At 35.7% G+C, this 15,398-nt stretch overlaps 1 protein-coding gene across 1 annotated transcript in view; it reads left to right on the top strand.

The window, feature by feature from the left end:
- LOC134747784 (fatty acid synthase-like) overlaps positions 1-14,860 on the top strand; it is a 50,467-nt gene extending 35,607 nt beyond the window's left edge. The window contains exons 22-40 of the mRNA XM_063682426.1: positions 74-337; positions 484-778; positions 1,084-1,229; positions 1,943-2,089; positions 2,621-2,715; positions 2,953-3,103; positions 3,471-3,642; positions 5,562-5,671; positions 6,808-6,972; positions 7,829-8,016; positions 8,535-8,690; positions 9,007-9,252; positions 9,618-9,753; positions 10,134-10,296; positions 10,884-11,034; positions 12,126-12,273; positions 12,775-12,951; positions 13,677-13,779; positions 14,236-14,860. Coding sequence (XP_063538496.1) covers positions 74-337; positions 484-778; positions 1,084-1,229; positions 1,943-2,089; positions 2,621-2,715; positions 2,953-3,103; positions 3,471-3,642; positions 5,562-5,671; positions 6,808-6,972; positions 7,829-8,016; positions 8,535-8,690; positions 9,007-9,252; positions 9,618-9,753; positions 10,134-10,296; positions 10,884-11,034; positions 12,126-12,273; positions 12,775-12,951; positions 13,677-13,779; positions 14,236-14,807 — 3,585 coding nt within the window. The 3' untranslated portion in view covers positions 14,808-14,860. The remainder of the gene's footprint in view (positions 1-73; positions 338-483; positions 779-1,083; positions 1,230-1,942; positions 2,090-2,620; positions 2,716-2,952; positions 3,104-3,470; positions 3,643-5,561; positions 5,672-6,807; positions 6,973-7,828; positions 8,017-8,534; positions 8,691-9,006; positions 9,253-9,617; positions 9,754-10,133; positions 10,297-10,883; positions 11,035-12,125; positions 12,274-12,774; positions 12,952-13,676; positions 13,780-14,235) is intronic.
- Positions 14,861-15,398: the final 538 nt, after the last annotated feature.

The raw sequence follows: 15,398 nt of genomic DNA, 5'->3' as shown, positions 1-15,398 counted from the left end.
GAAAGGTGGAACATTTTTCTAATGAATTAATTAATGCTTAAGTATTTAACAAGAGATACTTGCTATGTTGCAGATTAACAGAGCATTACAAATAAATTTACAAGTAGTAGCCGACAACGTGGATAACAAAGTGACTATCACAGAATTCGTAGGATCCTCTTTTAGTACAAACATGACCAATAACATCAAACAAGTTGCCGATCAAATCCCTGACTCTGAATTTGAAGTACGCTTAGTTCAGGCTGAGAATATTGAACTTGATAATTTGATTGGCAGAGAACTCAGTATTGGGAAATCAGATTTGTTTGTTGTATGCAATTTGCTTGGAGATGAGAAGGTATTGTTTTATATTATAAACATTTGTTTCAATATAAAAACGTAAGATTTTTAATGAAATTATGTGCACCTTTAAATAAATTGACAATTATTTTTTCCGGCTTTTTTAATTTCAGCAGTTTTTAACGATTTGACATATTTTTGCAGAAAATGCGAAATCTCTACAATATCCTATCAAACGACACCTTCGTCTTAGCTCTAGAGCAAGACACAACTAAAATACATCCCAAATACAAACTATTCAACATTATAACTGCCATGTCAGTTCAGAAGGAGATATTTGTTTTACTGAAAAAGGCTGATATAAGGAAGGATAATGTAATTTACCTGCCAATTGCTCACGACAGCAAGTTCAATTGGGTCCCACGGGTACTGAGCGAACTACAGAAGCCAAGACATGTAACATTAGTATCTGAAAGGCAACCATTCTGCGGCATTATAGGTATATCTACATTTATCTTATCCCATAATAGGTCTTATCCCCTTTACCTTACCCCCTTACACCATTATCTTATCCCCTAAGGTGTACGCAAACAGCTCCAGTCATGCAAAAAGTCTTCGATCTGTGATGACTTGTCATACATTTAATGTTAATATTATTACTATGCTTTATGAAAACAAACAATTCATTTATTTGTGGCTCGCCTAAAGCAGCCATAATATATCCTCTAGCAGTGGATTGAAAATGATAATAGAGATAAACAAAGAGTTATTTTTTATTTAACGCATCCTTATATTTCAATTCAGGCTTAGTAAAGAAGTTAAGAAAGCAGTATCCTAACAAGCTCAGCGTGATCGTTGTGGACGATTACCATGCGCCCTCGTTCACTCCAGACCACTCGATGTTTAAGGAGCAGATCCAGAAGAACTTGACATTTAATATCTTGAATCAGGTAAAAATAGTTAACATTTTAAAATTTTTCGAAAGAAGCTATATGTAATTTAATAAAGAAAGATTTAAGTAATTCCAAAAGTTGAAGGGATGTTACGAAGGTTAAGGCTGTTAAAATATATATATAAACAAACACTAACAAAAAATTTACAAGAGAAAATTTAAGACATGTGAAAATTGAACAAGTTTGGGAACAAATCAAATTATTTTATTAAATATTTTGATTTGAGTTATAATATAAATATTTAATAAAATAATTTGATTTGTTCCCAAACTTGTTCATAGATGGCAGCACCAGTCTCTCTCGCTACAACGTAAATCCGTAAGGAGTTCGTTTAGGAGGTGCAAGCGCGCACTGCTTGCCCTTAGAGCTGGTCAAAGACGCCTAGTCTTACTAAGATGGCATATAGTCGAGAAATTCGGACGGGCACCGCCGTGGCGGGGTGGCCTAGGGGTTCATGGCGTTAGCCGCGATAGCTAAAGACGCCGGTTCGTATCCGGCCTTCACCACTGGAGGGCTTCGTCACTTTTTCTTTAATATATAACATCTATTACAGTTTTTAACATGTAAAAATTGTTACAGAAGTCTATAAAGCAAGTGGATATTTTCATCATAAAGATACTTCATCAAATTTTATGTGAACAATCTAAACACAATCAAGAGTAATAATTAGTTTAGAGAACCTATTGTGAAATTTGACTTTTCTTCTACAGGGTAAATGGGGAGGCTATTACTCCCTATCAAGTCCGAAGTCAACTCTGACTCGCAACGTTCAACTGGCAGTTACTACACCAGGCATGCTGGACTCGCTCACGTGGATTGAAGCCCCCTCAAAGCCAGACAACAAATGTTTGGTTCAGGTATTTATACAGATTTGTTTAAGAGTTATCACAAACGTTTGTCAAATTTAACAGGCCGTTGATAATCGTTTGTCCCTATCTTTCATTAAGACGTTTGTGTTAGAATGGGACAAAATCTAACAAAGGTTTGCTAAGTTTTATGGGGTTAGGTTTTAGTCCAATAATAAAAGTTTTTCATTACAAATGTACATATTCATCTCATACCTAAATACTTCAGTTTATAGCAAACCAAATTTAGTCCGGCTCCTTAGCCTCAACTATAGTCCCATCCAGCAGAAAGCCGGAAACTTGGCATGCATATAGCTTTTACGTTTATAAGAATAAATATACTGTTTAACGAATAGGTTTTTAACGAATGTGAATCTTATGTCTTAGTGATTATTGGTTGCATATAAAGTTGCATAATTCAGGATGCATAGAAAAAATACCATGAGGCTCCGATAGATGGTCCGTTATATGCTCTCATTGCTGAGATGGTTTAAGAAATTGGATTTATTTTAGGATAACCTACACTGTAACGTTTATTTGCAGGTGTGCTTCACCTCTGCTTCATACAGGGATGTTCAACAAGTACAGAGAAAAAAAGACGTACAACTTGGAATGGATTTCAGTGGTATTGATAATAGGCAAGTTTGGTTTTGTATTTTACTAAACTAAACCACTACTAAACTTAAATGTAAAAATTATGAATACTAGTACCAGCAGCAATTACATTTCACTCAAATGAATTCATCGACCAAAAGTTTGGTAACGGATCAAAATACAACACATTCATCTTGGTTCATATTGAAAGACATTAGGATCTTGACAATTGGCTCTAAACTAGCAATTTAATCACAGTTTTAATAAATGAAATTCAACAGTGGCAATAAAGTAATGGGGCTCGTACAAGGCGGTGCACTGGCGTCCACTGTACAAGCCGACAAAAATTTGCTGTGGCCCGTCCCCGAGCATTGGTCTTTAGAAGACGCAGCAACCGTACCCCTACCGTATGCCTTAGCTTACTACTGTTTGGTAAGTCAAACGTTCAGTATTTTCTATGTTCAATATTTGTTAATTTTTTTAGTCGCTATAATACATACTTTAGTGTGGATTAAGAAATCCTGATGATATTCATGTTACTATCTTAGATTTTTCGCTCTTAAAGATGCATTTAAGATGGCGACTGCAGCAGCTTTACTGCTGCAGCATTGACGGGGCGTTGATTCCCGTCATTCAATGCGACAACGTCATCAAGGAAATTGACAGTGATATCGCTCGCTTCAACGCTGCAACAGACAACCGAATGTACCTAATGGAATGGGCCTTTAGTATTACAAACAACTGGTTTGCTAAGGTTAGAAAATGAAAACCCACAAATTAATTTACTATTTTGTTACAGGGTATACGAAGTCAATTATTACCCGGTCGGCGTGTATTTGTAACCAGCGGAGCAGGGGCTTTGGGCCAAGCTGTCATCTCTATATGTCTGGCGAATGGCTGCCAAGTATACACTGCGGTAAATGATATTCACAAGAAACGCTTCTTGCTGAGGATGTTCCCACAACTCAAAGGTAAGTTGGAAACCGTGGCATCGTTCAGAGAACTTAATTATCTCCAGCTTAGAAACATAACAAAACAAGTGAAATAACAGCTTGCCCATCGGACGTTGGTGCGCCATTACTTGTGGAATAAAAATAAACCGTTTTAAGGGTCAATTTTCAAATGAGCATTTTTTGCTATCCCAAGGCAATATGTAATTTCAAATTCATTGAACGAACAGTACTATGGGTACATTTTAATTATATCACTACATAGTATAAAACGAAGTCGCTTCCCGCTGTCTGTCCCTATGTATGGTTAGATATTTAAAACTACGCAACGGATTTTGATGCGGTTTTCACCTATCAATAGAGTAGTTCTTGAGGAAGGTTTTAGTGTATAATTTGTAAAGGTTTTGTGTAACCCGTGCGAAGCCGGGGCTGGTCGCTAGTATGTTATAAACTAATAAAAAATATACTAATGTTCCCTAAGTAGGTATGTATTGTTTGTGATAACTAGAATCGAATTTCAAACCCCAAAAATGGTTATTTCGCGTGTCCGGCGTGCGGTTTGTCTTGGAAAAATTCATAAGTTTTGATGAAGGCAACGTATTATCAAATAGCTCGACCGTGCGCAACGTGCGTGGAGTTCCGGCTCGTTTCCCTAATAATAATAAATTAGGCAGGCGTCCGGTTTTTCATCCTATAGCTCAGTACTTAGTCCATCGCTTTCACGCAATAGCCTAGTCCTTCCACCCTGGCTGGTGCTGCCTCTGTGTGCATCCCATGACACGGGCAAGGGTAGCATCCGCCCGGTTTACCCCTTATATTTCATTAGTGTCGAAAGGGCCGCTACGCGTTGGCTTCGGCTCCGCGCACGCCTCCCTAAGGTCCGGAGCACCATTGTTCCGTGATGGGAAAGACATAAATTAATAGACAAAAGACTTTCTAAGTGATTGGTTGTTACTCGAAATTATGTAATGACTGGAGGGTCTCGTGAGAAGAGGCATATGTATTTCATTGTCTTTTTGAGTTGTGTTGTCAGGTGTAATGTTTTACGTAGTGAAATATTTCAAAGTTAAATTTAGAGGTCGCATTTTTGTTTTGTGTCTGGTAGATAGTTAAATACATAATATTAATATGGTAAAATTAAACATTTAAGTCGAATTCATACTCGATACAACAGCTAATTAAAAAAATTGACATATATCCTTAATTTGTTATATAAAAATATTACGCTTAACTACCCGTGCGAAGCCGGGGCGGGTCGCTAGTTTTAAATAAAATAACAGAGACAATTACCATTTATTTTTAGCTACTTGTAATAAAATAACTTTCATTCGTTTTTGTTGGATCTCTGTCCAAGTGTCCGAATTCTATAGTCAAATCTTTTTTTTAATTTTGAACCCATTTAGCAATTATTATAATACAGTTGTTTAGATGCAACTGCTTAAATCCTCTGAAGTCAGCCATTGCACTATTATAACTATTGTAGTAATAACTCAATGAAGTCAGCAAATAAACTGAATCGACAATCATATCGACTACCGTAGGCTCAAAGGGCGTAAGGGACAAAATGGCGAAAATGAGTTATGAATGCAGTTAGTGCTGCGCAGATCGTTTTTTCTTTATCGAATGGTAAATATTCAACGTCTCGATATCTTGGAATGTCCCTTACGCCCCACGAAAAATGGTGCTATTTCCAACGCGTTTTTCAGTAATCGAAATTAAATTTTCGTGAGACATATTTAAAAATATTTCGATCACAACAGTTACACTTACGTGAATATATTTTTTATATTTTGTGTTTAAAAAAATATTCTGAGACATTTTGGCATTAGTCCTGCCTCATATACGATACGCCATACATGATTATATTCTTTTTCCTCTTCTTCCTGGCTGTATATGTCCCATATCAAAATGTATTATTGACAAAAACTTAATTTAAACAGAGCATCAGATTGGTAATAGCCGTGACGCTGATTCGTTGAAAAATACGATGGTGGACGAGCACAGGCGGTGCAATATCGTGGTTAATACTCTCAGCGGAATACAGCGAGAGGTATGTACCTACTAAAATTTAAAAGTGTTGCTATTTCTACTCAGAAACACACTCTTTCTACCCGATCATGTTACGGCCATACAAAATATAATTTAGTATAATTATGCAATTGTGGTACTTAATGGTAACACAATAGGAAAAAAAGTACACATCTTTTCCTGGAAATATAAGAACGCTTGATCGTCACAATTTATATATTTATTCATTGGACGTATTATGATTTATGACTCAATTTTCAATCTTTGATTTGAGTTTTATTAATAACATTATTTATTGATATTTTTGACATAAACTGTAACAATTTTTTAAGCATGAATATTTAATTTTATAATTTTTCGTAACATATAATCTGTTATTGACTTTAGTAATCTTTATATAATACAACTAACTAATCATTTAAAATTAATTAAGACATTACACTGATTTAAACTTTCACGATTTGTCTTCTCCGAGACCACGGGGACAACGCCGTCCTCGAAACGTCGGAGGTGGGTTTAATACTTATTTTACGCGATTAAGTCCCGTCGTTGTAAATAATAATAATTAAGACATTGTCAATTATTGGACATAATGCATAAATTAATCTTTAGATTTAAGAATATTTCTGTGCCCTATAGGGCTCATTTGAAACCAACTTTACTATTATGTAACACCCGTGTACCTACCATGGATGCAATAAATATATGATTATGTTTCTGGGTAGAAATAACAATAAATTTACAAAAAAAAACAATCAATAAAAGTGGTATTTTTTGCTAATCTTGTTTTAGTTAAATGGGTTGTTTAAAACAAAAATATCTAGACCATTGAAGAATATGTAGTAACTAACTACATGCGGTTTCGCAGACCGCACCAGTCATGGACATGTTAAGCACATTAGTAGTACCCAGTAATGGACAGCAAAGGTGTTATGCCTTATATAATAGCCCAACTTTTATGATCTTTACTAGTTACTATGGCCATCAGTTGCCTGAACATAGTGTTGTTAGTTTAAAAATATAGTGTCTGTTTGTTTTATAAATTGAGTTTACGGGAAAAAAATGTCGATGATTGGTTCTTGTCCATTACTGGTTCCACCACCCTAGGTGGCTAAGGATTATGTAATATAAAATAGCGTGCATTCACAAAATCTCCAGGTGGTGATGCAAGGCCTTGGAGAATTCGGTGAGTTCCTAGACATCAACGATGAAGACATGGAAGCCAACGAAAACTTCGGCATGTACTTTGTCGTTGAAGAAAAGAACTACAGGGCTGTTCACCTTTCGACCATTTTCAAGCCGGAGTATTCAAAATTGTGCAAGGTAACATATTTAAATTGATTTAAAGTAGATTATGTGTAACGGGAAAGACCAAAACCGTTATGGTCGCTGTGGCATAATCGTAACTATTCTTGAATCAAATTATGAAAAACAAAGGGAGCAGATAAAAAACAGGTTTAATAATAAAGCACGATAATGATAAATTATGTCAGAGTAAATTGACCAATACATTCGTGAAACTAATATCAAATACAAGTAATAATTAAAATCAAAATTACAAACTAAATTAAAAACTAAAATTAAAAACTAAACTTAAAAATAAACTATAAATAAAAAATTTGCCCCAAATCAGTACCGTCTAAACTTATTTATTTATCCGAGCGATACGCTCAAATGAAAACATAAATTATCCCAAATAAATCTAAACCTAAATAAATATGAATGAATACAAAGGTTAGTAATCTAAATCAGTATGATCAATTTTTGAAACTAAACCTGTAGTTATTTTATTCATTTATTCAGGTAAATACACATAATTTACAACTTAATTACAAAAGTACCGTTAAACCAGTAAGGTTTGTCTCGGTACACCGTCCGCAGTAGATTTGTGAGTTCCGAGTATGATTTGTGGTAAACTTTAAGTCCTACCTATTTCATAAATCTTATAGTTTTAGTTATCCTTCTGTATGTAATTTTAGTTTAAAGTATATCACGAATAAAACATTTGATTCTGATTCTGAAACCTCATTAGTTTCATTACCATTAATTTTTTCGTTCTGTAACACAACTGTACAACATAAACTTGATATCATCCAAAACATTTCAAATACTAATTTATTATTTTAATAGCAGCAACAGCAAAAATCTGGTGACAACTACATATTTTTTTACATTTCAGCAACTGCAAGCCATGATCTGCCAAGGAATCGAAACTGGCGCCGTCCGCCCGCTATCCCGCGTGGTGTATCCACCAACAGCGATCTCAAGAGCCTTCAGACTCCTAGCGACTAGCCGGCACAGGGGCCGCGTACTGATCAGAATGACTGAACCTATCTCTCTTAGTAACGGATTCAGCGTGACGCCTAAGTAAGGTTTTTTACATGAGATATACATAATTGGACAACATTTTTAGATAGGTAGTTGTTGTGAAGTTACCCGATGGCTTACAATCTTCGTGTGCATAATGTACCTACTAGTCAATTTTGAACTCCGCGTGATTGAAAGAAATGGACACTGTCATTAAAATATATCATACTGTAGACTAATCCAACCATCATATCATATCGCTTAGTATGATTGCATTGTAGCATGCGACAACATTTGAAGTCATGCTTGACATAATAAGTACCTAAATAGAGTCGCGCACAGCAGCGCAAGTTATGCTAAGCGGTCTGGACTGGAGAAGCTAACAGAAAATTGTGAGATGAGATTAGGGCAGCGTACTTTTGGAGAAAGATGCGTGAGTGACATTTTTAACGAGCAGTGACCATGTATTATTGTGATAAAATACACCTTTTCTATTGGTGAAGTTCTAAAAGGAAAACAATTAGTTAGATTAGATTAAATTGTACTTTTTGGAATAAAAACATTTTTTTTTGTTACAGGATATGGTTTTCATCCACACACACGTACGTAGTAGTGTGCGATGACGACGGTGTGGGCATTGAGTTGGCCGATTACATCGTAAAGAGAGGCGCGTCCAAACTTGCCATACATTCCAAAACAAATGCTGTTGGAGGATACTTCTATACTAAGCTGGCGTAAGTGCATAAAATAGACGAAATTTAAATAATTTTATTAAAGTAGATGGGTAGCTTATTTTTTATCCAATATGCTATTTATCGATTTCCCAAACAAACTTCCACCCCCTTTCTCACCCCCTTAAAGGACGATTTCTGGGAAAAAAACTACCCTATGTCCTTTCCCGGGACTCAAACTATCTCTATACCAAATTTCAACTAAATCGGTTCAGTGGTTTAAGCGTGAAGAGGTAACAGACAGACAGACACACTTTCGCATTTATAATATTAGCATGGATTGCTATTTTGGTATTATTAAACGAAAATAACTTTACAGCAAATGGCAAAACGCCGGTGTCTCAGTTACACTATGTTCCGAGAATCTCCAAACGGAGAAAGGCTGCGCAAATTTACTAAAGGAGGCGGCCAAATTAGGTCCAATAGAAGGTCTATTCATCGTTCAAGATCCGGATACGATTGAGAAAACTTTGGAGCAGCGGAACTTCGTTGACAAGTTCAACAATAGGAGTCTGGTTGTTAATAATCTTGATTTGGTGTCGAGGAATCTTTGTAGCGAATTAAGGTCAGTTGTTTCTACTAAGAATTGCAGGAACGACATTATATTTTAGAATTTTTAAAGAGTTAGTAGGGAACAAACGGGAATGACTTATATGAAAACACCTTTTCCCATTTGTGCCCGACGCAGCTAAATGGAAATACACCATCGCATCCAGTACGTTGAATGTTTGCTACCTTGTAAATGAAAAAAAAAATGTTTTGATTGTTCACAAGTTTTATAGGTATATGACAAGAAATATGGTAGTTATTTTAGATATATTTTATTAGTTTCAAATTTTTCTTGTCGGGCTATACTTAATTAAAATGGCGATGGCGAAAAAGATAAAGTACATATAGTGATTTTAAATACCTATTTATTTTATATTTCAGATATTTTGCAATACTAATCCGTTCATCAGAAAGTGCGACTGACGAATTTGCTTCATCAATAGTGGACAAAATCTGTCAATCAAGGAATGAGATCGGATTACCAGCACTGGCACTGCATGTTGACTCAATAAAAGTGGTAAGCAAATTATTTAATCACTATTTAGGTAAAAACATTATTTTTGAGTCTCAATATCTTAGTTACTTTATCGTTCTTTAGTTCCTCCAGCTACCGCTAAAGATAAAAAAGTACCTATATTATTGGTTTCATTTTCGGGATCATAACGATATTGACGCATTTCACATTTATAAACACAGTTTTCCATTTTCTCATTTTACTTAATTACCTACTTACAGAAGATGTTCAAAAAATAATAAGATACAATGAAACTCAAATGTCTTTTGTTTAAATAGACTAGAATTAGCTTTCATGCTATAGTGACTCTCAAACAATAGACGTAACTAAATTGTAGACTATTCTGTACAGAAAGTTACGTTAGTTTCCTTTCCTTTTTTTAGTTTGACCAAAACACAGAGAACTCTAAGACAAAGCCGCTGGCAGTGTCGGCAGTGTTCAAAGCGCTAGAAACGAGTTTGAAACTGAAATACAACAATGTTGTATCGTTCAATTTGAAGAAGCGCGTACATGGCGACTTCTTGCAGAAAATTGAAAAGGTTCTAGGTAAGTAGGCACACACATAAGCCTAATTTATTTTGAGGTGCATTGCAATTGCAACTTAATATACCTACACAGAATTTTAATAACAAAACTTCCGTGAGACATAGACATATTAAATATATTAATAACGGGTCACTCACGTGTTTTAAGTCGAAAACGCTCGACATGTTTCACTCCGTACCCACACACACAATTGAACACACACAAACACAAACACACACACACAGAATTGTTTTTAACATGGAAGAAAAAGTAACTCAATTTTTTTCGTCGTCGTGCCTTCACGCTTTGAAAATTTAACTTAAATATCATATTACTTACAGTGCATCTCACTTGTATGTACACTAAGAGTGGTGTATCGAAACAAATGAAAAAAAAAATGTTTTTGTCTTAGCGCATACATTTTTGTGGAATTTCTATTTTAAGAGGTATTCTAACCAGCATATTATTGTTTAAAAGTCTTAAGGTATAATAAATTGAAAATTCTTTATTTTATAGTTCTTTCTGAAAAAAAAGCTATTTTCATTAGAATATAGCAATATCTTGAGAAAATATTGATTTAAATTCAAGTATCTTTCGTATATTTACAGGAGTCCGCCGAATCGAGGATATCGATGAAAAACTGACCTTAAGTAATCTAAGTTTATCCAGTAACAACTTGGAAGAAATACGTTTAGTTATAAAAGAAATTTACGACATATTTATCGCAGTTGACAATCTGAGGAAAATGACTATTTTCAGGTAAATAAAATGAAATAAAATATGACAGGTAGAAGCGGAGTAGGTAAGCAGCTGCTTACCTACTCCGCTTCTTTGTTCTCGTCAGTTGCATTTTAACTCGATAGTGTTCACACTTCTCTTGCATAGGTAATTGCAGTTTTAAATTTACGTGTAAATCAAAATGGCTGACACGTTAAAGGAGTTAGTTAGGAAACGTGGCAGTTTAAAGGCTAAATTAACTTTGTTCAACACTTACATTAATGTAGTTAAAACGTGTGAAAACTTAAGTGAGTTGCAAATAACGGAGTTGCAGTGTCGCTTAGATAAAATAGAATCCGGTTCGAAGGACCATATGTAGCCGCCGTGCAGGTCTCGACGACAAATAAAAAGACTTCGATTTGAAGTAAACGTATAATCATATAGGTGCTGGTTGCTTTACAAGGTCCAGTTGACGTAAACGGTTAAAGGTGTAGAAGTGGTGGTAATAGTATGGAGGCTGGTGCGAAAGTGGTTAAGCTAATTTTGAATGTAAAAATGGTCTAAATTTAGGTGCCTCTAATTGGCCGCGATACAGGTTATGTGGGGCGCTCCTATTGGTGCATTTAAATAAGCCTCCGCATAGTAAGCGAGCCCGACGGCTGCGTTTTGCTACTGCATTATACACATAAAGGGTTGCGTTCGCAACACATATGTATAATAAGTTTTTATAATTATTATATGACCTGAATGACGTCACTGATACACACGTGGCTTGTTCCAAAGTGCAGCATGCACACGCTAGCGCGCGTGGCAGGCGAAGCTCCACTGCGACCTACGCTGTCCATGCAACGAACGAATGCCGTATCTATGGGGGATTTCTGATGACTGACTTGATAAGATGAGCTAACGTGCACAGCGTGCACACTTGCACAGAGTGAACGTTGGCTCAGCAGTGGAAAGTAGGCCCCAACTGCGTCGCAAACCCTCAACCAGAGTTTTTTCATTGTTTTTAATTTTATGACGCTTCATACTTTTATGTCTCTTACGTATTAAAAAAACCCTAATCTTAACGAGATTAAGGACTATCACAACTAGGTATGCTTGACATTTACAGAACAATTTTACAATTTCAGTATCAAAACATTAGGTAACAACCTGAACATGTATAGAACGAGCTTCGATAGTGGTTTAGGCGCTTTCTACACGTTTATTGATGGGGATGAATGTATGGCAACTGAGCCTATGGTCAATATGCCCACTAAAGTAGCTAACGCGGCAGAGGTAAGTTAAAATAGGGATAATACCAAAATAAAAGTAAAGAAGATTAAACCTGACTGACAGTCTAACCATTAAAATAAGTACAAATAATAAATGTCCGGTTTCATTAAAAAATTCTAAAAAATAATAGTAAACATTTTGATTATATCCAGTAGGCTTAGCACGATTGCGGCGCGACAATGTCTCGCGGGTGAGATAGGCTACTCGTCTCTATCTAACTAATTAATAAAGTTAGAAAAAACGGGTAGACTATCTCACGCTAGAGATTAGAGATGCTGTCACGCCGCACTCTTGCTTATCCTACAGGAACAGAAACTATCTTAGCAAACGAAATGATAAATTAATAGAAAAATGAATAATGAACATACAAATAGATCAATTTAATAGGACACTGCTATTAATACGAGAAAGTTTGCATTTTAGTACTGTTTTAAAGAATTGAGCGGTTTGTTTTGATTTTAAATAACGTAACTACGAAATCATTAAACAAATTCAAACTTATAGAAAGAGGAAGAGTTGGACCCAAAGGCTACGTATCTGATGATGATACCAGGCTTCGAAGGTCACCACGAGATGCTGCTGCCAATATGCCAAAGACTGAAGATGCAGGTTCAGGTGCTGCAACTGGGCCCGGACCTAACTTACGATAATGTGCAACAGATGGCACTGAATATAATGAAGGTAAGTGTGCGGAGAGGCCAAATAGAAAACAGCAAAGACAAGCATTAAATACTAGTGAAGTAAAAGACAACGTAAAAGGTCTTAAGCTGATAGCTAGCTTTTGATTTCAAAACATCTTAATTGTCCCAACATTAGGCATCACTTAAGGGAGCCTGGCTTCTGCTCGGCCACCGAGTTTTACCTAGTTTTTCCAAAACTATCTACCGAGTTACCTCCCAATCCAGAGGGGATTATAGCCTTATTAGAATCTGGCCGGAAACCGTCACGATGTTTTCCTTCACCGGAAAGCGACTAGTACATTCCTAAACATCCAATGATGTCTCGAACCTACGATATCTGGTTTTCTGGGTGTCGCTGTCGCACGCTTAATGTTGTCCTAAAAGAAGGTGTGAGATCCATAATAACAAAAAGCAAACAGAACAACTAACTAGTTTACTTTAAGCCGAAACCTGACAGCAAGTTTATTATCAAAATATTGTTATAATTTTAAATAAAGTTTCTGTACAAAAAAAATATATGATAAAAACGTCAACATATTTATGCTCTAAATATTTCCACTGAAAAAGGTGGAATCAGTAAAATTTCTTCAAACCAAAAAGTTTTCCAAGCAAATATTTTCCTTTCATGTTGACTGTAGTTCAAATGCCCGCAGCAAATCTGTTTTGATTAACAAATTGGAAATATTTAAGTTTCTTTGTTCTTAATTAATATTTTAATATTCCCAGTTTATGAAAAACCGATTCGAGCTCAAGTCGAAGTTCTACCTGTTCGGTTATTCGTTTGGCGTGAACGTAGCTTTGGAATTAGCGGCGTTAATTGAAAAAGAAGGTAAGAATTTTATTTTAAGTTGTTGTCAGAACTTTAGCAGCGGATTTTTGTGACAGTAGCAATGTAGGTGTATTATCTTATTTATAAATTTATGTGTGCGTAAGCGTAAAATAAATATTAAAAATCTCTAAAACTTCAGTCTTAGCCTACATTCTTAGCCGATATCGAGTGTGTTAAAAGACCGACTATACTGGAACATTTCGCAGCGTAAACGCATTGACTTGTCTTCTGTGTTGCGTTTCTATATGGTTGCTGCCTAAACAGTGCATTTACATTTTCATATAACACTGTAGCGTCTGGATGGCCAAATTAAAGATAATTTTAATTCATTTTAGTCTTATAGATCCATATAAGTCGACGTCACTCAACGTACTCGACTAAATTCTAGCTTGTTAAAAACTCATAACATGTTAACCCACCACTGCCACTGTATACTAACATCATATCTTTTTCCAGGTTATGTAGGTGTAATATACTGCTTAGACAGCAGTCCAGATGCATTAAGAGCACAACTCAACGCCTACCTCGGCAACCTATCAGACACCAAGCTACAGGACACCATCGTCCAACACATGTATCGACTCATGGCAGGCAGAGAAGACAAAGATCTTATAAAAGATTTGGCCAAAACAGAGTCCTGGTCGGAAAAGATCGATCTATGCTTGAAGAAGCTTAGAGGCCTAGTCCACTACTCTAACCAATACACACGCTCAGTCCTCGAGTCAGCGTATAGCAGAATTCAAACAGCTAGAGCTTATGAACCGAGTTTCAAATTGGAGTCAGAAATCATTCTCATGAAGGCCATACCGCATCCAAATTGCCAAAACCTACCTGATGATTACAATTTGTCGAAATATACTAAGCAGCCGGTAAAAATATTCCATCTAGCGTCAGACCACGCGTTGGCACCGCATGACAGTAGAGTCGCCAATATCATTAACAAGCTTTTTGAACCAAAATTGATTGAGGAGTTCAAGAGCAAGAACGTCTGCGAGACGTATTTGACGGAGTTATTCAAAGTGTTTTAATTTTATTTATGTTCGGCCACTTATGTAAGGTAGTATTAAATTTTTGAGTTTTACAGACGTGTTTTGAGTTATTTAATATAACCGAAAGCTCACTTAGTTAATAAATTTAAAATAAAATAGGTAAACGTATAACATATAAAAACTTATTAGAAACATTTGGAAAAAAAATACAGAACATAATTATTCCTTTTTTCAATAAGGTACAGTCAAAGGCATAAATATATATACATTCCCAAAGTTTCAACGCTCTTACACCTTAGACAATAAAGTCGTGACAAATGCCTCAGACAAATGGCTCAAAAATATGTGAATATTTTTGAGCCATTTGTCTGAATCGATATTTTTGCCTTCGACTGTACATACCTACAGAGAAAATATGAAGTTTAAACGTATCAACTAACAATTTCAACATTGGCATATTCTTTAATACCTAGAACCATTTTAGAGAACGAGCACTAGTAGACTTTTATTTGCTACAGGGCAATTAATTTAGGGCATTTATTCATTCAGGCCTACAAAAGGGTTTACGCTGACCTTTCAGTTTTTTTATAAAAATATAGTAGTTATCGGCGGACCCTGGCAAAGACCGGG

Source organism: Cydia strobilella, chromosome 15 (assembly GCF_947568885.1).
Source record: "Cydia strobilella chromosome 15, ilCydStro3.1, whole genome shotgun sequence".
Taxonomy (NCBI): domain Eukaryota; kingdom Metazoa; phylum Arthropoda; class Insecta; order Lepidoptera; family Tortricidae; genus Cydia; species Cydia strobilella.
The sequence above is the reverse complement of the archived record's forward strand: the minus strand, read 5'-3'. Positions and strand labels throughout refer to the sequence as shown.